The sequence below is a fragment of the Pteropus alecto genome, unplaced genomic scaffold, assembly GCF_000325575.1.
Source record: "Pteropus alecto unplaced genomic scaffold, ASM32557v1 scaffold106, whole genome shotgun sequence".
NCBI classification, from domain to species: Eukaryota; Metazoa; Chordata; class Mammalia; order Chiroptera; family Pteropodidae; genus Pteropus; species Pteropus alecto.
In genome coordinates, this window is record NW_006442103.1 from 9,484,363 (window position 1) to 9,510,735 (window position 26,373).

At 40.1% G+C, this 26,373-nt stretch overlaps 1 protein-coding gene and 1 pseudogene across 3 annotated transcripts; both read right to left on the minus strand.

Annotated features, from left to right (window-relative positions):
* Nucleotides 1-876: 876 nt before the first annotated feature.
* HENMT1 (HEN methyltransferase 1) lies at nucleotides 877-6,803 on the minus strand. 3 transcript variants are annotated; one of them, XM_015595434.2, is made up of 8 exons: nucleotides 6,714-6,803; nucleotides 5,571-5,660; nucleotides 4,709-4,789; nucleotides 4,071-4,183; nucleotides 3,314-3,448; nucleotides 2,845-3,024; nucleotides 2,226-2,403; nucleotides 877-1,468 (listed from the first exon to the last, which is right to left on the minus strand). In XM_015595434.2, exons 2-8 carry the CDS (start codon nucleotides 5,589-5,591, stop codon nucleotides 1,073-1,075), a joined length of 1,104 nt encoding a protein of 367 aa, XP_015450920.1. In that variant the 5' UTR covers nucleotides 5,592-5,660; nucleotides 6,714-6,803; the 3' UTR covers nucleotides 877-1,072. The 3 variants fall into 3 exon arrangements, with proteins under 3 accessions (XP_015450920.1, XP_015450919.1, XP_006919857.2); XM_015595433.2 differs by having other exon boundaries at nucleotides 4,709-4,792; XM_006919795.3 differs by having other exon boundaries at nucleotides 4,709-4,834.
* A 3,282-nt stretch (nucleotides 6,804-10,085) lies between these two features.
* On the minus strand, nucleotides 10,086-10,204 carry LOC112469125 (annotated as a pseudogene).
* Nucleotides 10,205-26,373: the final 16,169 nt, after the last annotated feature.

The following is a 26,373-nucleotide window of genomic DNA, read 5'->3' on the forward strand; positions in this document are numbered from 1 at the left end:
GAGAAGCTAAGCGAAGGAAGAGCTAGGTGCTGCTGTGTGGAAGTGTGAGTCTCAGGGCGTTGCTCATGGGGCCACGTTTCACATCTGCCTGTGGGAACTGAGCGTGAAGACGGCACTATGAGAACCAACAGCGCTACTATGAGAACCAACGCTTCTAGGAAAGAGATCTAAATTTAAAACGGTTTGAGTTGCCCAGATCATGGAAATAGGAATCGGAGGCAGATCTTATTCAGCTCAAGGGCGAGTGAGGTTCCAACTAGCACTTTGCTAACAGATTTCACACCTACTGGAGGGTGGGGGTGGGGTGGCCCATGGTAGCAGCAGCTTTCTCTGCAAGAAAAACCTGCAGGTAACTGCCTTCCCCAGGACATTTTTCATTACCATACAGCAGAGTGAAGTTTTACAAAATAGATGTGGCCCATTCAAGTGATTTTCCTAGAAAAATTATATAAACTGCCCCCCAAAAAGGCTACTATGTTCTGGCAAAACTTAAGAAAAGCTGACAGTTGTCTAACAGTACCAGAAAGTCCAGTTTATCCACTGGAATCTTACGAGCAGTGGTAGGCAAGCAGGCTACTCCCATCCGGACCCGTCCGGACAGGGCATCTAAAAGGCAGGGAATTCAAGATGGCTGGAGGGCACGCCAGTAATTCCATACGGTTCTAAGTTGTTTTTAATTTTTACAGTATTACTTCTGTAAATTAAATGTTTAGTTATTAAATTTTATATCTTGTCTATATCATGAGGCTTCAATCACCTCCATTCCTTTCTGTTTTAGGCTAAGTATTAGGTTAGAATTTAGCCCAAAGGAGACAGAATCCTAAAGATTTTAAAGCTACCCTAACCCCACCCCCAGGTAAAAAGTCTTAAACACTATAATTTTAAAACTTTTTAATGTCACATGCAACATGGCTCCAAAACAAAACATAAGCATATTATGAACCAACTCCCTAACCCCCCACCCCAAAACAAAGCATATTTAAAAACAAGGCTACTTGAATCATAACTAACAAAGCTTAAATTCTCAATGAGCCCAATTACTGCTAAGACCCTGAATTCCAGGAAGGATGGCTCACGGATCATGCAGATCCACCTTCACTGCGGAACCATCACGGTTCAGTCTCATCGTGTCGCGAATAAGCGCTCTCATCATGTCTACATTTTCACATAAGCGGTTCACCTTGGGATAAGCAAAAAGTCTTTCCAAGGGTACATAAAACTTATTTCCAAAACAGAAAGGTTTGGGAGACTTCTCTATGTTGGTTTTTTCAAGTTCTGTGAAGACTGGTCCAAAAAACGTGATGATCCCGGTGTCGTTTAACTTATGAATAGATTCGTCGTCCTGTAGTATTTTCACACTTGATACGTATCTGCGTTTCAGGCTCTGGACTTGGCGGGACACCTCACTTGTCAGTGCAAATTTGCGGACTTCTTTTTGCTGTAAACTCGGGTATGAGACTGTATAAACCTGAAGGAAAATTTTCAAAACCATTAGTTAACTTTTTACCACATTAAGAATTAACCGTCATCTACGGCCATGCTACTCTTAACAAGCCCAATCTCGGTTGATCTCCGAAGCTTAGCAGGGTTGAGCCTGGTTAGTTCTTGGATGGGAGACCACCTAGGAAGACCAGGTGCTGTAAGTTTTAAAAATAAAAAAATAAGAGACTGTAAACTGACAAGGTCCTTGCAATCCGTGAGGTCAACCAAGGGTTGCCTCACCTTAAAAAAAATAAACTGTATGTACAAATGTCAAACCCTACTAATCATAAATGCCACAATTATAATGAGAATCAAACAATTGACACATAGGGTAAAAAAGAAAAAATGTTGCCAATTAAAAGGGAAATGTGTTTATTCATCACTATATCTCCTTTAACCAAAAGGGCCTAAGCTTGGAGCTTGTTCCAAGTCATTATTTGAACCCAGTTGCTGGGGGCTTCTTCCTGTTGATGATCCTACATTACAAAAGGGAAGTTGCTGACCCAAACAGCCTAGTAGCCTAAGCCTCCAGCAGACCATTCTCTTTAATATTAAGACATGGCAAAAGGCCAGGTGGTCAAGGGCTACAGCAGACCCAACTCTGATGGCTATGGGCCAGGAAGGATTCTCAAAAGTTAACCTCGAAATAAGGTCATTTACACACATCTATCTCTACAGTGAGGACTGTGAGTTCACCATCCCAGTAAATATACTTGTCCTGATACTACCTCACAAATACTCACAATTTTATAAACATGTTCATCACACTGTCCCGCAATGCATGATTCAGTTGCCTTTGCTCCAATTTTCCGGAAGACCCCTATCTGGGTACAGTATCCAACATTCCCAGCTCTTGCTGGTGGTTCTCCCACGCCAGTGAACTCCACAGAGTAATTGTAGAAATTCGCCACACTTAAAGCCCTGAAGTCAAAACAAGGAGAGAAATAAATTGTTGTGAAATGGAGTGTAGGGGTGGACAAGGACACAAGCGGTCCAGTCCCAACTCTTATTTGGGTTTAGAATTATGCCAGGAACATGTCAAGCCCCTGGGAGATGCCCCTGGGCCAGGCCCCACACCTTCTCTGTTTCCCATCTCAACCCTTGACACTCCTGTCGCCTTCATATAAAAAGGTATCAGATGCCCACACCCACTTCCCAGCGTGAGACCTAAGAGATCAAACTTCCATCGATTTTGCCCAGATGTGGTTCCTTGACAATCTTAATGACGTGCTCAGTTGCACTTTGGAAATCAATTAAATTGGGAGAAAAATTTCAATATCATATAAAGATTTACTTCACTGTATTTTAAACCTCAGTGGAGTCCCCCCAAAAAACAATAAACATGAAAACATTAGAACTCACCAAGTCTGAAACTGCCTTCTGTTCCACTCAAATTTGTGATCTGAATCTCTTAAAGTCACTGCTGGAAACAGGGGATTGAATTCAGAGTTCGGTGTGCTGATGACGACCATGGCTGGAGACAAGTACCCAAATACGACTTCGGGAAATCTGGCCAGATCTTTTTCATCCAAGTGTTCTATTCTAAAATGGTTAGCGAGAAAGAAAATCTTAGCTTCACCTGCAAATATTCCCTAATTGATTTATCAAAAACAATTTCCAACTCTCCATTGATTTATCGTCCCTTCTTTGAATATGTAATAGTGACCTAAAATAGTCTTATCCTTCCCTTTGCCCATGGTAAAAAAGCCAGTCCCAACTGACAAGCAATTGTTTACAAATAAGATTATATTTAGAATACTAAATTTACTGAGACTAATTCAGTGAGATTTTTCTAATGAGTTTATACAGTAGAAATTAGTTTAATACTTACAATTCAATACATGTTATTAAGTCAAATCCAAGCAGACGAGAGTCTCTCTCCACAACAGAGCCATGATATAAGATGATGGACAAATTCAGGTCCCGGGGACTTAGATAATCCCCGCAGAATGGAGACAATGTACACCTGCAAGAGCATTATTGTTAACATTCGGAGGACATTTGAACACAATGTTTAGAATGCTCACCAACTACAGAACTCTGACCTGGTTATCTTCTGCCTCCGCTGGTGTGTCTGACATAGCACAATGCATCGAGTGCCAGGCCAGAGAGCAACCCTTCTCACGGGGAAGCAACCGGTCAATGTCAGTAACAAGGCTTTTGAATGTTTGATGTTGCTCTCATTCTTAATACCTTTGGGCTACCAGCTCACCTTTGGAGGAGTGATTTTCAGCTTTTTCTTTAGAAGAAATCTAATGTATATATGAGATTGGAGAGCTGCGCTGCTTCAAATGGAAGAGGCAGCCTGGTGCTCTGCTGTAAGCTACCAGGGTGTCCAGCAATAAAGCAATTAGATTCTTGCCTCTTGAAATTTAATTTGCAATGCTTTGACTACTAACATTACTTAATCGAGGTTATACTTTCTACACTAGAAACAGGTATTCGATGTATACAGCCAATTAGTATTATGGCATAGTCATTTGGTGAGCCTGAGGCATAACATTTTGTATGTTGTATAAAATTAACACTTCCTGTAATAGTAGCTTGTTTTAGATTAATACACAGTTCTCTCAGAAATTAGGTATTACCTTTGTGAGTCTATTTTATCTTTATTGATATCTACTCCAACAAGCAGTTCAATGCAACTGTGGCATTTAATTGTCTGTATAAGTGAAGCATTACCACACCCCAAGTCTGCAACCTGTAGACAACAGAAAATGTATTTTAGAAACATTTATAGCCAGAAAGAAGTCAAATAGGAGCAAAGACTTGGGAGAGAGTGGGTACCAAAAATCATAAAATTAGATGAGAGCCTCTTTTTTCAGAAAAAAGTACACAGAAATTAATCTGAGACATTAGAAACCTGTTAACTATCCATGTTAACCTAACTTGGTCAAGCTTCTCACTTTTCCCAGGCCCTTAACCATTGGACTGCCCTCAGCCTTTACTCGGGCTTAACACATTCTACTCTCCATTCACACCACCCTTTTACCACTTTCCCCGCCCAGCTCTCTGAAGCTTAGTTTACTCCCCTCGAAAAGAAAACCCCTTTCTGCTCCAACTATTGAGACAGGTGTGGATCTTATCGTCAGTGTTCTCTCCATTGCAACAACTCCTTTCTCTCCTTGCAATAATCTTTCTGAAGTCGCTGCTTTCTAACCAAGACTTCTTTACTTGACAAAACATTTTATAAGAGTGTTAAACGTGTAGAAGAAGAAATACCTACCTTCTTGGGTTTATGTTGATCCACCAAATCTTTAACGAAGTTGTAACGCTGTCTGTATAACGGAGGGCTAAAATGAATTACCTTCTTGAAGGGAATGTGAAAATTACCATCAACCACAATATTGCACTGAAAGTTTACCAACAAAAAAAATAAGTCATGCATGATTTCAAGAATGAATAGCTTTCTTTTCCCCACTTTGCAGAACATATTGGCCCTTCAACCACCTGTGCTAAAATTAGGTGACAACGCATTTCTTCCACTGTTCATCTAAGCCTTCTCTTTAAGAATCTTGCTTTATGCTTTCTAAAACTGAGTTGAAAATTATGAATACATCAAATACAATTACAAGCCTCCAAGCCTACGGATCTTTAGGATCCAGATAGGCAGAAGGCTAACAAGTCTCTTCCTGACCAAACTGAAGTCAGGCTCCTTTGAGCCCTCTGACTAGACCTCCACCTGGACCCCATCCTGTTTTCGGCCTGCCTAGCCCAGCTGTAGCAGAGTCCTAAGTCTGTTTAGAGAATCCCCTACCCTTGATCAAACTATCTGATCAATGTCCTCATGCCCCACCCTTGATAACACCTTGGCCTGCCTGCCTTCAGCAAAAATCCTGTTAAGTCCATAAATCCACTTAGCAAGAATCCCCCATACCCTTGATGTCTCTTTTCCTTTCACTAACCCCTTCACTCAGCTCATAGGCTATAAATCCCCATTAGTCTTTGTTGTGTGTAAAGTTGAGCCCCATCTCGCCCCTACTAACAATGCTCTTATTGCAACAGTCATAATATCAGAATTTTTCTTGAACATAACCCCATTAGATAAATAACAGTCATATAAGTGGGTTAGGAAGGGCAGCAATTACCTCTTTGTTGCTCTGGTCCATTGTGTTTAAGATTTGTTGAAACAAAAATGCAGATGTATACTTCAAGCTCTAGAATCAGCAATGACTTGGCTGTAAATACAATATATCAAGTTATAAAAAGAGAAGCCTGTACTGTCTAGATCACTAGGGAAGGGACAGAGTGGGCTTTCTCCCTTCTCTTCATGTTACCATTTAATTTGTGGAAAAATCCCAAAACCAATCCAGCCGAAAACCAAGCAGTGAAACCAAGCAGTAACTTGGAGAGAAGGAGAATTCAGATTTATTACACACAGTCCCAGAGGAGCTAGTGCCCTGAAGATCCCTGAAGATCTCGGTGGGGAATGCAGTTGCAACATTCCTTAGAGTTTTTACACAAGCTGATTGGTTGTTTGAACTCAGACCGTTACAAATGGCGGATGTTGCTATGGCTTTGCAAGTAGTAACATTGGGAGAAAGGGGAGAGTTGTTATGGATACTGAGGGTTACAAATTGTTACAGAAAGCAGGATCTGCTAAGGTACAAATAGTTACATTCATCAACCAAAGGGCAAGTGAGCTCTGCAAGGGAGCTCTTGCATACAGCAAGCATATTTACAGAAGCAGAACAGAAAGCTGATTAGCCTTTTGTATGAGGATTCCTCAAATTTCCTCTTCAATCCACAGAATTTATTCAGTACCGTCCCACACAACAGCCAAAGGCTCAGAAAACCTAAAAATTTTCACTCTGCCAAACCCAGCTAAATGCAGTAACACCCATTCTTTCCTTTTTACTGTTAGTTTGACATGAACTGAAAAATTCTATCGGTTTGACTATTTCATTAAAGCGCCCAACCTCACCCAAATTGCTGGCAATTACTCTTTCACACATGGTCAAAATGAAATTTCGAGGGGGGAAAATAGTGTCCTCCATAATTAAGCTAAAGATGCTCCGACATCTATCCAATTCACGAATGGACTTGGACTTAAATTTAGGTTCCCTACTGCACGTCCGTCTATCAACTAGAACTTAGTCAAAAATGTAGGTAACATGTCATGTCAAACTCTAACTTTTCGAATTATTCTCTAAGTCGAATCCTGAACGGCCGCCCCAAGCCTCCAGGGAGGCAAGGTTACTGTCCTGAGCATGTGTCGTCGCATCTCTTACCTATAGTAGGAAGCACGCCGAAGAAGCGAAGCCCGACGCCGCCAGAGACCAGCGGGCTGCGCGGAGCCGCGGCTGCATTTAACTCCTGGCCCCGCCCTTGACGGCCGCGCACGCGCGGTCTCGCTACGTGACGTTACGCGCCCGCGGCCACACCTGCGCCGCCCACACCTGCGCCGCAGGCTCTTTTGCGATAGACCCTGGTCCCCGAGCCCGCCTGACACCTAGGCCATGCCTCCAGGCTCTCCGCTCCTAGGCGTCGGTTTTGTGTCTCAACGGCCGCAGTGGCGCATGGCCTGAAGCCATTTTCTAGGCGCGACTGTTGGAAGCAGACGTCGCCGCACCCAGCGCGTCCCAGGGCCGCGAGCAGGGCGGCGAGCTCGGGCGGCTGTTGGGTTCGTGGCTCTGCCCGTGAGCAATCAAAGCTGAAAACGGTCCGGGCCGATGCAAGGAGGCAAGAGAAGCGACGCGGCTGAGCGCGAGCCGGCCGGCGGCTAGTGTCCCAATCAGCCGCCGCTAGAATCCCCCCAGAACAGTCCGCAGGGGCTTTAAGGGTATTCTGGGCTGGGTAGAATTGGTCCAGTACATCTGAACTCTGAGGAAAACTTTCAGACCCCAAAACTGGTAGTTTCTGCATGCTGGGCAAGCAGCTGATCTCTAAGAAAAGCTACAGTATCGAGTCTTCCTTTACCTGCAGAGATTCAACTTGACACTGTATAAATCAGTTATTTCTTGTATGTGATGAAAGTTTAATTAAGGAAGGGGTGAGGAGACGCGACGCTCCTTTCTTTGGCGAAAAAATATTTTAGTCCTGTTTTAAAAGACACAAAACGTGGTGTTTACTAATGCATAACCCATTAATATACTATAAATAATATATTGGAACTATTTTCAAGTACTTAATACCTACTATAGGCAAAGCACATTGTTGTCAGCATGGGTTATCACAAATGTGGGATTACTACACAATTCTTGTTTTGGGTATTTGGAGGAGCCTAGTCTCAGAAAAGTAATTCAAGGAGAGCCTCACTGAGCGGGTCTTGTTGGGCTGGGGAAACTGCAGTTAAACAGACTGTCTTCATTAAAAGAGCACATCCCTCATTACAGACTGAATTCAAATAGAACCCTTAATAAATGAATTCCACTTCTGGGTATTTTTAAATTAATTAAACAAGGAGGCCGTTAGACTAAGATGGCTCTAACACCTTGGTAGGCTGCATAAGCAAACCAAAACCTAAGGCTATAAATGCTTCAAGGTTAGCTGGAAATCTAGGACAACTAATCACAAACAGCCAACTAGGCCTTTCCAAATAAGGCACCCATTTAAGCTAAGGCAGAATAATTTTCTTGCTTTGCTTTGACATTTCTGTGAAAGTCTTTCCTCTAGTTCCTGCCAGTGGTTAAAAGCCCAGGAATACCTATCAGACTGCCACACCTCTCCTCTAACTGAAAATGCTTCAAGCCCAACATCGAGAAATCGCTACTAACTGCCCTTTGGACTCAAAACTGAGTTTTTAGTCTGTTCTAAACATTAATCTTTGCTTTTATTTTCATAGAAATGCCTCTTATTAAATACCTGGTTGCTTGCATCGTATAGGCCTAACTTTGGGAGCCCACCTGTGACACCACCTCCTGAAGTAAGACACAACTCTAACCTAACTGACCTATTCTCAGGATTAAAGATTGGTTCAGTGAGTATGGAACAAACTACCAACTCGGCTTCTGGACTGTGAAACTTACTGGGAAGTTTCAAAGGCAGGAATTCGAAGGGTAGCAGAATGTGCTACTCCAAAATATGTCTCTATGGCATAAGGATTGTTTTGAGCTAATTATTTAAAGAAACAGTAGACATGGGAGAAGCTCTAAAAATTTCCCTTTTGTAAGGGGAATTTACATTTATAAAATAAATCTCCATTTATAATGGGGTATCCTCTCTATACCAAGCAGAAAAAGATGGCTAAATCACAAGAAATCTTATCAATGAAGAAGACACTGATTTAAATCTGCAAAACAGGCCTTTACCCTTGCTTTTTCTGGTAACTTGTCATAACTGGCTGCCTCCACCCCCACCCCTACATCTTTCGTTTGTCTTTACTAAAGATGGTATTTAAGGCGAATGACTTGGGCCTTCTCTAGAAGTTACTCACTCTTCCTGGGTATCTCTCATGAGGTATACATGTTAATAAACTTCTGTTTGTTCTTCTCCTGCTAATCTCTTATTACAGGGAGTCCCAGCCAAGAACTCAGAAGGGTAGAGGGAAAATTACTTTTCCTCCTCTTCGGTATGATTTCATTTATATGAGGTACCTAGAATAGTCAAATTCACAGAGACAGAAAGTAAAACAGTGGTCGACAGGGGCTGGGGGTAGGAGGAAATTGAGAGTTATTATTTAATGGGTACAGAGTTTCAGTTTAAGACAATGGAAAAGTTATATAGATGGATGGTAGCGATGGTTGCACGACACTGTGAATTAACTTAATGCCACTGACCTGTACACTTAAAATAGTTTCCTGTATATTGTTACCACAATTTAAAATTTTTAAAGAAATTTTTTAAAAGTTACTATGTGATCTTACAAGATTCCTGAATCTTGAATTTTTGCCTTACCTGCTAGCTAGTTGGCTTGTTTATGAACTTGAATTCTCATGTCTAGCTCCCTCTCCAAATTTGCCTGTTTTATCATTCTCCTGGTCTCTTACTATTTCAGAGGCTGGAAATAATACTTGGCTCTATCCATTTCCACCCTTCCCACATTTGGACATTCGTCAGATCTTGACCTCTTCAAGCTGTCAGTTGCATCTGTTCCTTCCCACAGCCAATATCTTAGCTTAGCTTACCCTTTGTTATCTCATTTTTTTCATCATACCTAATCTTACTTACCTCTACTAGATTCTAAGTCCCACTGAGAAACAGATCATGTTATTTATTTTCAGAATGAGTTTTAAGTCAAACAGACCTTAAATCCTGATTTGACTATTACTCTCTAACCTTTGGAAATTTATTTACCCTCTCTTAGTGTCAATTTGTTCAGTTCAAAAAAAATGAGAATTAAATAAGACTACTTATTCAATAAGTATGTATAGTTTACCTATGTTATGGACCAAATACTGGTTTGAGTGGGGAAAAAAAAATCAGGTAAAGGTTCTTCTCCTATGGCTCTTTTAGCACAGCTGGTGTAGGTGTCTGCCATACAAGTGACCAAAAGTTATCTTGGATACTAGCTTGATCCTGATGCTCAAAATAAAATGAAATATTTGGAGGTCTTGGAAGAAAGTGATTGTATTTTGCATGTAAGAGGAAACAGTTTGTGACCAGAAGAAAGATTGTGACAGATTATGATGAACAAATTCTTTGACATTTAAAAAAAAAAACCACACCTACAGCACCTACTATTCCAAGGTGGTCTCCCATCCAAGCACTAACCAGGCCTGACCCTGCTTAGCTTCTGAGATCAGATTAGATCTGGCACGTTCAGGGTGGCATGGCCATAGCTGACATTTTTATTGAAAAGTGGGGTCTATTTCTTCTTTTGAATCTGGATGGGTTTTGTGATTTCACCAATGAATGGAATACTAAAGTGCCAGTTTCAAGCCCAGGTGTTAAGAAACTGGCAACTTCTACTTCTCATTTCGGGGAACACCTACTCTTGGAATCCAGATGCCAGGCTGTGAGGAAGAACAAGTAGCCCCATGGAGCAGCCTACAGGGAGAGAAACCAAACGTGCCCCACCCCCACCCCTGGCTGACAGCATCAACTTGTCTTGCTAGTGAGTGAACCATCTTATGAGTGAATCCTCCAGACCTAGTTGAGCCACGTGGAAGCAAGGTGACAATTTAGAAAGCCATTTCCATGACTCAGGACAGGTATAATAGTGGCCTGGACTTAGTGATGACAATGAAGATGGAATGATGTACGGAGTCTAGATATATTTTAAAGGTAAAACTCACAAAGGTTCATAATCGTCTGGTTGATTACAAGGGATGAAAAGAAGGAGTCAATATTTCCAGTCTTCTGCATTTGGCACTTGTCATGGTGGCACCAGGCATGGCCTAGACATGCAGAATGACACAGGGTGAGTTCTTGAACCTGGACGTGCTGTGGAAATGCGCTGCCAGCAACTACATCATCAATTGCCAAGGACTACGCATCCATCCAGAGGAACATGGCTGAGGTTGACGAGGTGACAAGCAGTTTCAATGCCAGTTTAAAACCTAAACTATCTGTGGGGCCATTCTCAAGAGGGGCAAGTTAGATGACTTCGTTCTTCAACTGCCTACGGCCAACAGCATCACCTCTGACTGAAGAGAGTCATGGATGTGGAATATTTGTCATACATAAATAGTGAATCCCCCCAAAAAAATATTTCCCAGGTTTCTGATATGACCATCTGGTAGGACGAAGGTGCCATCACTAGATAGGAAAGTCTACAAAGGAAGAAGATTGAAAAGGATTGCAAATCAAGCATTCAATATTAGATATATCAACTTTGAGATGTCTAAGAGACATCAAATAGTGATAAGAAAAATAAATTGGTAAAAGTACAAGGTTACATCTCAATCACTTTTGACCTAGTTAAAATTGAAACTTAAGCACATCCTAGGAAACTAAAATTTGAGCCATCAGTTTTTCTAGCCAACCACTAATCTCAGGGACGTTTCTGGGGATCTGTGCATTACCCTCAGCCATATATGCCCTGTAGCTACAAGGACATGATGGACTCATTCAAAGCTTCCATGGAGGCACTATTTCCCACAGTTCTCAACTGGAATGATGGTCAAATTTATTTGTCACCTTGGGCCACAGTGCCCAGATATTTGGTCAAACATTATTCTGGATATTTCTGTGGAGGTGTTTTTTTGTTTTTTGGATTTTTTTGGATGAGATTAACATTTAAATTGATGGATTTTGAGTAAAGCAGGTTACCCTCCTTAATGTGGGTGAGTATCATCCAATCTATTGAAGGTCTTAAGAGAACAAAGACTGGCCTCCCTTGGAGCAAGAAGGAATTCTGCCAGCTGACTGCCTTTGGACTGAGCTGCAATTTTTCCCTAAGTCTCCACCCTGCTGGCCCACCCTGCAGATTTTAGATTTATCAGCCTCCTCAATCACATGAGCCAATTCCTTAAAATAAATCTCTATCCTGGTTTCCTTTCTATGGACAACCCTGACTAATACAGCTCTGATTTCTCTCTTTCCTTATGTTCACTCTCGGGATGCCAGAAAAAGCCAACTGACTCCATTCCTCTCTGCCTATGCCCTTCCATTGTCCCTGTACCTAACTGGATAACACGCACACGCTGATCAACTATTGCTATATAACAAGCCAGTCCCAACTTCTAAAACTTAAAACTACAGCCAGTTATGATTGCTCATGGTTCTGGACTCTGCTGGGCAGCTCTGATGCTCCGTGGCAGCTGGGCAGCATTCAGTCTTGAATGTATGAGACTATCATGACCCTTGAAAATTTGATGTACTAAGAAACATAACCAGGAAGAAAGTTTTCTTGCTCCTTATAAAAAGTGTTTTATATGGTTTTCATTATTCCTTTTAGGGATGCCTATTCCCTTCTGCTTAACTCATTCTTTATGATCCAGCTCAAATGTCACATGTCCTGAGAAGCCTTCTCTGATTCCCCAGGCAAAGCCTTCTTCCTCTGGGTACCTGTAGCACATTGTTCATAGTTATATTGCTAACATGTATTACATCAAATATAAGGGTTTGTTTATATGTATCTTTCTTGGGCTGTAAATTCCTTGAGGGCAAAGACCAAAGCATTTTAAATTTACGTCCCAGCTATGGTGCCTGAAACCCAGAAAATGTTCAGTAAACTTACTTGACCAAATTAAACCTCCCACAATCTAACCCTTACTCTTACCCTAGCATTGTAACCCTTATTCTAATCTCGCTCTCGCTCAAGTTACATTTACACTTGTCAGAGTCACACAGTTTATCATGTATGTATTCTGTAATAGTTCATAATATTAGCTTTCTATCTCAAAGTTTTTAACTCCATAGAAAAACTATGGTCAGTAAATGTTTATTGATGACCCACTTTGTTAAATTTTGCCACCATTTAACAGTGTTGGGCACATAGTTGGCCTTGGAGAAATGATTGTTGACTGGATCGATAAATTACTGAAAGTCTTCCCCGCCCCCGCCCCCGTTTCTATGAGTACAAAAGCCACTTAAAAGCCACCAAAAATGAAAATTAGTAAAAAACATTATAAAGGAGTTAAGTCTGTCTTCAATCTTCATTTTATTTGTCAACCCCTCCTAATATATTAGATGGCTTCTGATGGCGAGGTCATACCACTTGTCATACACTTTCCCATAATTTTTTAATTTAATGGATTTAAAAGCAATATAAAATGCTGCCAAAGCAGTGCTGTTGGACACCATTAATCTTTAGCTATCTACTGTTAAATAACAAAAATTCAACTGAGTAAATCTAAAGGTCAAATTGGCTTTATTCAATGATTCATGAAGTAGGCAGCTTCCCGTCTAGCAAACAGAGAGGAGCTCCCTAAAGCTGTAGAAAAAAAATAAAATTTAATGCAGAGATGAGGCAGAAAAAAAGAAATTATTAGCAAAGAATGCATTGTTTCTGGAAAGGTCGCCCTCTAAAGGGAAACAGAAGGGGTCCATAGGGTGGATTATCTCACTAGAGTGGACCAGGTAATTCCACGTGACAGGTTAAAGGTTACATTCTGAAAAGCTGAAACTGCAATTAGGTTAAGTATTAAATCCTGGTTTGCTGATGTGGGCCTGAGCACAAGTGATTCCATTTTGGGTCTGTTGTCTCTTTTTTTAGCATTACAGTACATACTCGAGAATAAAGAAAACATTGGACAGGGAAGAACAGTGCAAGGACAGTCATTTAACCTACCTAACAGGGACAAGCTACATTTCAAGGGCAGGCAGGAATTATTCAGCAGCCAACTCATCACAGAAAAAAATAAGGTATGTGTTGCCATTCATCTTCTTTCATGTAACTCCTGTTTCGACTTCAACAAATGTGTGTTGATTGCTGATATTACATAAAGCACTACCTGTCGCTTTAAGGGTGAGGATAGTACCTTCCTTCAACTGCATATTCCCACGATACATAACTGTTCAAAAAATGTTTATTGAACGAAATAATTTAGGGCATTTGTAGAAGGTTACCTATTCTATGAAGCATTTCCTGATATGCAATAATATCAAGCAGCTCTTGATATTATTGAAGTTTCTTCTTAGTATCTTCATTGACCCTGGTTTGAGGGAAAGATATAAATTATAGTGGATGTAATAACTACTACTATGAGAGAGGTGTACAAAAAAAAAAAAACAGTAGGAGCATAAATGAGGGAAAAATTCATTCAGCCTTGGGTGGGGCTCGGTCAGAGAAATCTACAAAGAGGTGGCCTCTCAGCTGGGCTTTGTAGGGTGAAATGGGGAGAAGGGCCTTGTAGGGAGCTAAAGCTCCCAAAATTCAAAGGAGTGCATAGATTATCTCGGGAGGCCTGCTTGCATATAAAAGGGAAAAGGCTGGTTCTGAGGAATTCCAGGAGGAAGAAGATTAAGATTAGAAACAGGAGGTACGAAGGGAGTTTCGAAGGGAGTTTCCATCGTACCCTGATCTTCAAGATGTTACTCTAACTATGTTAGGGAGTTTCCATCGTACCTTGATCTTCAAGATGTTACTCTAACAATGTTATCTTGGGATACACAAAGGAACAGAATATGTATAAAAAGGAGCCTAAGAAATAAACTCGGAGAGACAGTTGTGAGATGTTCTCCCTCCTGCACCCTGTAGGTCTTCTCTTTTTTCTCAGTCCCCGCTCCCCCATTCAGGGACCTGGTTTGACTTGGTTGGCTGGTTTCCGACAGGGCCTTCCAAGGGAAGGAAATTAATCCAGTCACAAAGGAATGAATAACAATGCCTTTTAATCAGAGGAACCCCCAAAGTACATTGCACTGAGTGTTTGAGAATCGATTATTGTATGAAGATAATTTTTAAAACCACATTAATTAATATGGATATTATGATTTCCTTTAGCTTACCTAACCCCAGCTGTCACATTGTACATTAGGAAGAAAAAGTAATGTACAATGTGATAGCTGGGGTTAGGTAAGCTAAAGGAAAACCAATATTCAATTTGTCCAGTTACCCTCACTTAGACCATCTAAGGTCCTGAGAGAGCCTAGCATGTGTTCCATTGTCATATTTTTTAAGTAAGTGTTGCATTCGATTGCATTTGATAGACTTCTCTCTTTCTCCCCTCCCATTTGTCACATTTCCACTGTGTCAGATAGCACTGGAGGGACTGTGAGCGTTTTCAGGGAAGTTGATTGGGGGATATACTTAATGTCTTCCACAGTCGCTCTGTGTATAGTGTAAAATACAGTTCTCAAATTACTAAAAACATAAGTCTAATACAAGCAAATAGTGAGCATGAGGCAAAATCTCATCTAACTCATCAGTGAGGGAACCAATGGAAGAGCTGCTTAAGAAAGGATTTGAAGAACTGGAGTGTATATTGATAGCAGGGAAAGGAAGAACGAAATAAGATTGCTAAGTTACGTGTAAAGCTGTATAATATCGTACCAATCAATAAAATCATAACCTTTGGTGTATCTTTGCTATCATGTAGGAAATAAGACATTATTCTACCTTATCAATTTTCTACAAGTTAACCTCTAACTTCTCAGAACTATAAATTGTTTAGGGCTACTCACTTGTAGATAATAACTCAGAGAAAGTTCCAATCCCCAAGAGAGTTAGATGTCTGTGAGAAAGGCCTAATACTCTGGTGTGATATTAAGTTATCATGCAATAATCAATTTCCAAGTGTTGAATAGTTTTTCTGCATCGTAGTGAAGTTGTTGCTGGGCATCTTGGTATAAGAATGGCCACCGAATGGCATTCTGACAGGAGGATGCAGGCCCAGAGTTCAGATCAGAACATGAATGTAGCCTATGGGCCAGCTCTGAGCCTCAGTGGTCAGTGAAGTAAAAGAAATAAGATTTGAAGTACATGATTCCAAGAGTCTGTGGAATTCTTAGAGTCATCAGACATACCAAATTGCAATTTTTAAAAAACAATTTAAAAGTTTATTTGGGAAAACAAAGTTTATTAGAGATCTTAAAGGATTCAAATCTGACACACATAGGTTCAGGTAGAAGCCCACTGTGCTCTCAAAATTGTATTTTATATATATAATTTTTAAAAATATTTTTTCTTAACAAAGAGCCTGCATTGTATAAGCCTACCAAACCTGGATCTGCCCTGCTAGGATCAGGCATCTGGAGAAAAACTGCTTCCACAACAGCACAATGACTCTGATCCCATTCTCTGGATAGAATGTGGCAGGACTCCTGGCAGATGGTGGCTGTCACACCCAACAGATGCTGTCTCTGTGTACAGCCGAGGGAAATCTGTTTGGGTAACTTTGGTCAAATCTCCACCTCTGGTTCAATCCCACGTATGGCTGGGCAGATGGCTGAGCTCACTGGGGACATAGGGCTGCCTCTTGGGAAGTCAGGATTTCTGAAAGAAAAGTATGGTTGGAGAGGAAATATGACAAATACTTTGGAGACCCTCTAGTATTGAGCCCTTCTTAGCCCATTCGGTAATTTATTGCACCTTAGTTTCCTTATCTGTGGAATGAAGATTAATAAGATCTATCCCACGTACTTCAGAGGTCATCATGGGAGATAAGTGAAGAATTAAAATGTATAAAGGCATAAATTTAATATGTTCTTAAAACCAAAATGACTTTTAACACCAAACTGGTGATCTGATCACAAAGGTGGGGTAGGCGGAATGGACAGAAAGGTTTCTGTTATTTTTTACTCAGAAATGTATTAAGTTGGGGTTCCTAGTTGTAAGAAATTTATTATAAGAAATCTCACCTAATCTCTCAGACAACTGGAGAACCCGACTTGAGTACAGAGCCAAGAACAAAGCCCCACCATCAAGGAGATTCTTGATCAGAAATACCTGCTCCACCCTTACTGGCCCATCTGAGGCTTAGAACTGGATGTCAGAAGCTCTGCCATCTCCACTACCAAGCTCATTAAAGATAAGAGGCTACCTTCTTGTGTAGATCAATTTTTTCTTTTTTTCTCTTTCAACCAATATTTATTGAGTGCCTTTTTTCTACTGAAATCTATGCTAAGCACTGGGAATATAACAGAGAATAAAACCAGACACAGTCCCAAATTTTATAATGAATATATAAACTGAGATTATAGTCTGAGAGAGAAATATAATTTTCTAAAAACTTATAATGAAGAAAACTAACCTAGATTGTAGGTCAGAAGAGGTTTTCCTGATTTTCAAAATATAAATGAAAGTCAACCAGGCCACAGAGGATGAAGGAAAGGCACCGAAGCGCATTCTTGACTGAGAGAACAACGTAAGTACAGGACCTCTGACATGAGGGGTCATGGCACATTATTATGAGGCAGGAGTACAAAAAGCAAGGGAAGGGTGGGCCACGTATGTAGGGTTCTATAGTGCTTTTAATGGAGATTGGTTTTTAACTTAAGAGAAAGGAGCCGTCAAAAGATTTTAAACTAGAGACTAATGTGATCAGATTAAATTTTTTAAAAAGAACGCTCTGATGACAGCATTAAAAATGTATTGGAAGGAGGCCAGAATGGATAGGAGACCAGGTAAGGTAGGGGTCTCCAACCCCTGGGCCATGGACCAGTACCAATCCGGGCCTGTTAGGAACCGAAACACACAGGAAGTGAGCGGCAGGTGAGCGAGAGATGCTTCATCTGTATTTGCAGCCACTCCCCAGCACTAGCATCACTGCCTCAGCTCCACCTCAGATCCTCAGGCATTAGATTCTCATAGGAGCAGCATCCAGGTAATGTAGGAGTCTCCAACCCCTGGGCCATGGACCAGTACCGATCCGGGCCTGTTAGGAACCGAAACACACAGGAAGTGAGCGGCAGGTGAGCGAGAGATGCTTCATCTGTATTTGCAGCCACTCCCCAGCACTAGCATCACTGCCTCAGCTCCACCTCAGATCCTCAGGCATTAGATTCTCATAGGAGCAGCAGTCTCTGGTGCCAAAAAGATTGGGAACAGCTGCTCCAAGGTGTCTATTAAATTAAGCGTTGGCGGGAAAGGGCTGGAGTTGCATAATTTCTGCTCCTGTTAGAATTGGATTGTGTCCTCCTTTGGACCATAACTCTAATAGCCACTGGGTTTCTGTGTCCAAATCAGTTTGCTGGAATTCCATTCTAGTTCTTGTCATTCACTTCTTGTCTAGTATAAGCTCTTTCTTCAGTAACTCTGACAGCATCCATGTTAACATTTGTTCTAGTTTTGTCTTTCTTGTAGTCCTATCTTCTAGTAGGTTAAAAAGGTTAAAATAATTATCGTCCTTTGGGTGTGGCTTGGTGCCCTCAGGAGCAACAACGTCTGGGTTTCTTCCTACCCTGGAGATTACTTTTTGTGCTAGCACTTTTCCTTTCTGCCTATAGGTGTCTATGTTACTTAATGTGGAATTTCTTCCTTATTTGCTCTTTTTAATATAGGATATAACTCACTGGGTGGGGTATTCATTCCAACATCTGGAGATTCCAGACTAAATCTTCAGTGGGTCTCCAGGGATCCTCAGATGTTAATATATTCTACCTCTAAACTACCTCTTTTTAAAAATTTATTATTTTTTAAATTTATTTTTCTACCCCTAAACCACCTCGAGTAATTTTGGCAGGATGAGTGAGCAAGGCATATGTGCAACTATTGTCCTGCCTTTCACAGCAGTGTTCAAAATATGCTTTATTATAGAGATGCTTAATAGTATTCTAAGTTGTTTATAATATGGTAAAGCAGCATTAAGGTAATTATTACGGCCAGCATTAGCATCCAAACTATAACAGCTTTATCAATTTGTCCATTTGCAGGCTGTTTATAACTTCAGTAGCATGCCATATGTAGTAAGTAGTATATTAAGTTTAAAGTTTGCCAAACTGATATGAGCTTTACCAGATTTTGGTCAATTATAAATTTAACATAATTTATTAATCTATACTTCAAATTTGGCATGGAGTATGATATATCTCACAGCACCAACAAATATTAATTATTATTATTTTTAGATTGGGTTGCCCACTACGCCAATTGTTTGGGGGTTTTTTTGTTCTAGAAGGCAGCAAAAGTTATGCTCAGAGACTGATTTCTGTCTTTGCCAGCAATTTATTTGGCACATGTTTGCAGTGGGAATTATAATAATTTTACAGACTGATAGTATACAGGATAATATCTCTTAATAAGCAAAAAAAAAAGAAAACATACCATACTCTAAGCAAACGACAGATTAATCACACTATTGTCCCAGGCAAAGAGAGGTGAGGGAATAGAGTCCAAATTTAATATGAGGTGTACTGTTTTATTTGATTAGGCACTCATGTAGAAACTCAGAGGGTTGGTGACGAACTAAAGAGCTAACTTCCAGCTGTCAGAGCCAAAATGAAGATGCCCTGTGGATAGAGCACACTGTGAGGGAACTGTTGGTAGGCAGGATGGTTTCTTTCACAGGCCCTTTTGTGGTTTATCACCACGGTCCAGGAGCGAATGCCCCAAGGGTCTTCTGAGAGTTTTTAGGTTAGGGAGGAGTCACTTAGCCTTGGTATTTATAGTGTAAATGTGGCTTGCCATCCATTGTTTCTCCATAAGCTCTTATCCGGGGCCCCTCAGCAGCTGGGCTGCTAACTACTTATCAGTGACAACAGATGTGGACCAATGACATCCAGGCACTACTTACTTCATTCTTATATCAAAGCCACCTTTTTGCAAAGGCCAAATAGAGGGAGGACTGATCATTACAGTTACTCACCTTGGATGATTTTCAAAGGTTTGAGATAGAACCTCTGAATATTCCTTATTTCTTGTTAACAGTTTAGAACAAATCTGGTATCAAGTTCATGACCTATTTGCTGAATGGATCAATCCCATGTGTAATCCTGGCCATGCTATGTGGTTGGCAGCCAAACAAAAATGTCTCTGGCAAAACATTGTTTCAGAATTTTGATTGCTAATGAGAAGTTAAAAGTTAACTGTCAGACATTTAGGAAGAAAGTAAGACTGCAATAACATTTTCAAGATGAACTTAGAATATAATAAAAATGTTCAATACTGTTTTAAAAACAGTAATGGCAAACACTTGACATGGTACATACTATGTACTATTCTAAGAATTTACACAGCTATTAAGAAATTTGATCCTCATAAAACTCTCTGAGGCAGGTAATATCCCCATTTTAACAGATTAGGAAATGAAGGCAGAGGAAAGTGAAGCCGCTTGCCCAAATTAAAATAGTGGAGCCAGAATTTAATCCCAGGCATTCTGACTCCAGAGTCTGTGTAATAAAGGAAAGAAGCATAAGAACTACACAAACTGACTAAATATTAAACCAAGTGACATTCAGAGCCTGCTATGTACCGTTGGCGCCGTTAGACTTGGAACCTGGTTGATCAGCCATATGGCCAGATCACGGGGAACCTACAAAACAAAGGAAGATTCCTGCCGAGATTACTACCTGCTTACCCATCCCTTTAACGCTGCTTACCCATACCACGAAAGGAATACAGGAAAACAAAGACTTTAAGCTGTGCCCTGCACAAGTTAAAGATAAACCCAACCACTCATTCTATTCTTTACTCCCTATAAGCAGTAATTTTTCACAGAAACTAAAAAAACATATAAACCCAGCTCTTTAGATGCTCGGGGTCTCATTCTCTTACTCTTGTGAGGAGATCACATCTCTCTGTCTGTGGAGTGTTATTCCTTCTCTGATAAACTTTCCTTTGTCTTTAGCTCTGGCTGGCTCTTGATTTTTCCCTGCATGAAGCCAAGGATCCACTCTCGGAGGGCAGGAAGGCAGGCAGCAGGCTTGAGTCCCCACCAGGGGGGATTCACCCCGTCTTGCATCATGTGCTTTTAACAACTGTTGTTGCCTGTGTTCCTCTCTTTTTCAACAACATCCCAATTATGTGAAAAAGGTGGAGAGACATTTTCAGATAACTAAGAGTTAACTATTTAAACCTTAAATAACTGTAATAATTTTATGTAAATTTTTCTAAAATATATAATCCCATGCCCTAATAACTATAATTTAAATAGTTGAGGTTCATTCTTATGACTGTTATCTTACATTGTAATTAACTGCTCCACCCCTGAATAAAACTGCCACATCTTTGAGACATATGTCCTCCTGTTATACTGTTATATTATTTTTTACCATTTCCTGACATGGCATTAACTGACTTCCTGGACTGTTCTCACATTCACTGAAGACTTTGTTTTTTGTTGTTGTTTTGTAGGCAGCTCTTTTCATTTTGTTAAATTTATAAGTAGCATATGTTTTCTATACTTTTTTCAGCCAATTTTTTTAATTTTTATATTTTTATTTTTTCAATTATAGTTGACATATTAGTTTTAGGTGTACAACACAGTGATTAGACCTCTATAGAACTTATAAAGTGATTGCCCCGATAAATCCAGGACCCATCTGACACCATACATAGTTATTATAATACTACTGACTATATTCCCCAAGCTATACTCTACATCCCCATGACTCTTTTGTAACTACCAATTTATACCTCTTAATCTCCTTCCCTCTTCACCCATTCCTCCACCTCCCTCACTGAAGACTTTGGATCAGTCGTTCCAACAAAGTAGAGCCAATAATTAATTCATTTGTTCATTCAATAAATAAATATTGTGATATCGTGATATAAGAAATACATACAGACAGATCTCGCCTTATGATGGTTCAACTTACAATTTTTTGACTTAACAATGGTATGAAAGCAGTAGAAACTGTACTTAGAATTTTTATCTTTTCCTGGGCTAGTGATTTGCATAGATAAGCTCTCATGATACTGGGCAGCAGCAGTAAGCCACAGCTGCCAGTCAACCACATGATCACAAACACTCTAGTGTTCTGTCACCAGCATTTTTTGGATATTGTGTTCTCGGCACGTTTAAGGTAGGGCAGGTGTATTAAAGTGTAAAGTGTAGGTTAGGTATATTAGAAGTGCATTTTCTGTTCCAAAAAAAAACACCTACGTTCAGCTGCTCACCGCTCAAAAGCCAATACTCAAGAGACAAGTAAGTGTTGGGTGGAGAGGGAAAGTTGCTTTATTCAGGAAGCCCACAACCTGGGAAGACGGCGGACTAATGAAATGTCCAAAGACCATCCCCGAAGTTCTGGACCAGGCAGAAGAGTTTTTAAGGCAAGAAGGGGAAGGGGACTTCCAGGGAACTGGGACAGAAGTCTGTGTTTCTTTAGTCACAGATAATGCTTTTCACACCAGACTCCTGAGTGCCAGCAGCTGGTCACAGCGACCTTGGAAACATTCTTTCCTTCTATAAAACAAATTCGTAGATTCTCCTGGAGACTCTGGAGTTCTCTCTTCCTGCTTGACAAAGAAACAGCACGTCAGCAACTTAGACCACATGCATGAGAACAGAAAGGGTTGAGCAAGAAGAGCAGTTAACATGTGAACAAAGGCCTAATTAAGAGTTAAATTATTTAGTTCTAGCTGCCAAAAATACCAGGGGCTCGGCTACATTTCTACTTACAATATTTTCAACTTACAATGAGTATATTGGGATGTAACTGTAACCGTGCAAATCTTCTCTTCTTTAAAATGACTTCTCTTCTCCTTGGTTCAAACTGGCCTTGGACCTACTTGCTTCTTTTCTTTCCTTATCCTTCTGCATACTGACAACTACTCCCTTAACCATCAAGCCCCTTAGGTCAGTATCCTTCTTAGGAACAAAGCCTCAGGTCTATTGACCACAGAAACAGAGTTTCAGTCAAACTAACGATAACAGGCTCTACACCCAGGAAGGCAGAAAGACCTTGCCAGTATTCCCTTGAAACCAGGTAGAACACCACCATGACTGACATCAAGATCTGATGCAGTGCTCAAGGGTCTCCTATTCTAGCACTGACCAATCAGTAGAGCTCATAACCCCCAATTTCCTTAGCTACTGATGAGTTTTCCCCTATATAACCTATTCTCTAGGGGCCATCAGGAAGGCAGGTCTTTGAGCACTAGCTCACCTATGTCTCTGGGCTTGGCGCCATTTCCTTAAATAAACCTCTACTTTCTTTGCTGCAAACTCCTGTCCTTGTCTCTTTTGGTTTTGATGCATGCAGGCAAAACGAACACCTTGAGTTTGGTAACATAACCCCATCATAAGTCAAGAATCGTCTGTATAGTTGGTCTTCACCTTCAGTTCCTGAAACAAGAGCTTCTGAGACCCTTCTAATCTCTGGAGTGAAAAAATTATGATTTTTTATGCTAATGAGGTGACTCTACGTGGGACTCTGTATAACTTCAAGTGGAAGCTGGTTGCCAGATAAACCAAATTATATATTTAGAGGATTGGAACTTTACCCCCACCTATGACCTTATGATTTAATCAATCGTGTCAATCTAACTTCCGTAAAAACCCCAAGCAATGTGTTGGTGAACACATCCATCCTTGTGTCAATAGTGTGATGCATCCCAAATTTCACAGAGATAGAATCTCTTGCATTTGGGACCCATCTGGGTCTCACTCTATGTACCTCTTCATCTGGCTGTTTCATTTGTAGCCTTTATATTACAGCAGTCTCCAAACTTTTTGGTACCAGGGTTTGGTGTTTCTGTGAGAATCTAATGCCTGATGGTCTGAGGTGGAGCTGAGGTGCTGATGCTAGCACTGGGGAGCAGCTGAAAATAGACGAAGCTGCACTCGCCTACCACTCACCTCTTGCTGTGCAGCCTGGTTCCTAACAGGCCACAAACTGGTCACACGTCCATAGCCTGGGCGTTGGGGACCCCTGCTTTATAATAAAGGATAGTATCTTTTATATCATGTCTTTTAATAAAGTTTTAAGTAAAGTTTTTCCCTGAGTGATAGTAAATTATCAAACCTGAAGATGGGGTCATGGGAACTCCCAACTTGTATCCAAGTAGGACAGAGTACTGGTAACCTACCTGGGGGACCCACCTCTTGTGATTGGTGTCAGAAGGTGGGTACAGTCTTGTGGGACTGAGCCCGCACCTGTGCAGTCTGTGCTAACTCCAAGTTGTCAAAGTCAGAATTGAATTAAATTATACAACACCCAGTTGATATTCAAGGAGTTGGAAAATTGGCTAGTGTGGAGAAAGAAGCCCCCACACATTTGGTGTCAAAAGTGTTGTGAGTAAATAGTTTTCTTTTAAATATTTATTTAGTAACTAATATGTGTCAAGTACTGTGCCTAGTGCTGGGAATGATTAGCTGAAAGACATAGACCCTCCCTGTGGTGGCTGAAGATGACAAATAAACATATAGTTACAGTATAGGCAGAGCTAGTTTAGTATTTAGCCAGTATGTATTTGTATGGCTGTACTGGTTTTACATGTCATCCTTGGAAAAAATTTAAGTACTATAATAGTAACAAACACTTTGTTTTTTCATGACTCAGAGCCTTTGTGCAGGCTAACCCTAACTAGACTATCCTATTCTCTTTGCCTAGTTAGCTCCAAATAATTTTTAAATCTCAACTTATACCTTATCTGATTCAGTGCTTTGAAATCATAAACAGGAGTAGCTTGGTCCAACACCCTTGATTGTTCAGAACAACCTACTAATTTTACCAGATTTTTAGTTCTTGGGTACTTTATTTATGGCTTATGTTATTCTAAATTTGTCATTGTTTTGTACAATGTTTTGAATATTTAATTTATTTTAGTTATACATGGTAATTATTTTAATTATTTAATCATTTATTTGTTCATTAGCACCTACTACATGCCAAGGAATTGATGAAAACACAAAGGACCTAAAGTAACCAAAGCAATTTTTAAAAGGAAAAATGGAGTTGGGAGACATAACGAATTTCAAAACTTATTATAAAGCTACAGTAATCAAGATAGCTTGGTATTGGTGGAAAGATAAACATAATGATCAATGGAACAAAGTAGAATCCGGAAATAGACCCATATGTGGTGAGTCAAGTGATTTTTGACAAAGGTACTAAAACAATTCAATAGGAAAAGAAGTCTTTTCAACTAATGGTGCTGAATCAACAGAATCTCTGTATGGAAAAAAATGAAAATCAACTCTACCTCCCACCATAGGCAAAAATTAACTCAATGGTCATAGACCTTAAGTGTGCAATCTCAAAATATAAAACTTAGAACACATCATCGCGACCTTGGGGCTGGTAGTTCTTAGAACATAGATATAATGAATCAGAGGCAAAACAAAAAATTGATAATTTCAAATTCATGAAAATAGAAAACTATTGCTATTTGAAAAACACAATTAAGAAAATTAAAAGGCTCTAAAAACAACCAACCACCAAGAAGCTAACATAGACTAATCTATGTCCTCCCAATTGTATACTACTTACAGTATAGTGTATATAGTGATGTTGAATAATTCTTTATAGAATGAAAATATTGTATTTCATTAAAAAATGGCAACTCAATAAAATTTTTTTAAAGATTACAAAAAAACTAAAAGGCAAGCCACAGTGAAAATTTGTAGAACATATATTAGACAAAGGACTTGTACCCTGATCATGTGAAGAGCTCTTCCAACTCAATAAAAGACAACCATATAAAGAAATAGGTAAATGATTTGAAGTTAGTTCACAATACTAGGTAAATGAATGCCAATGAACACCTGAAAAGCTGTTCAACATCATTAGTTATAAGGGAAATGTAAATTAAAACGAGATACCACAACACATCCTTTAGCATGGCTAAAATTAAAAAATACCAAGCTTTGGTGAGGGCACAGAGCAAGTGGGACTCTCATAAATTGCTGATGGGAATATAAAATGGTACAACCACCTTAGAAAAGAGCTTGGACATTTCTTAAAACGTTGAACATATCATATGACCCAGTCACTCTACATCTCAGTATTTAGTCAAGAGAAACAAAAATATGATTGCACTAAGACTAGTACACAAATGTTCATAATAGCTTTATTTGGAATAGCCCCAAATTAGAAACCCAAATGCCCATCAACAGAGGATTAGATAAATCATGGTAAATCCATACAAAGGAATGCTACTCAGTAATAAAAACAAAAACAAATACAACACAACCTGTTGGTACAAGGAACAAGAATGAATCTCAAAATTATGCTGAGTCAAAAAACCAGGCAAAAAGAGATCAGAGTGTATGATTCCGTCTATTTAAAATTCAAGAACATGGCAAAATAATATATGTTGACAAAAAGTGATTGCCTAGAGATGGAATTGAAGGGATAGATGAATTACAAAAGGGCACAACAGAACGTTTGGGAGTGATGTATGACTGTCATCTTGATTTGGGTGATGGCGTAATCTTTAATGGGTACTGTCCTCTGAACGTGTTCCCTCCGAATTCACATATTGAAATGGTAACCCCCAAAGTGATTAGGAGGTGGGGCCTTTGGGAGGTGCTTAAGTCATGAAGATGGAGCCCTCTTGAATAGGATTAGTGCTCTTTTAGGAGACCCCATAGAGCTCTGGACTTAAATGTCATTAAATTACTGATTTGTTTTGGCATTCCAGGCACTTCAGTGGCCCAATTCCTATGGAGCCATTCTCTTCCATAAGCACACTTCTTGGCCCCTGTCAACTGGACTATTTACTCTTTACCAAGCCTGATCTTCCCT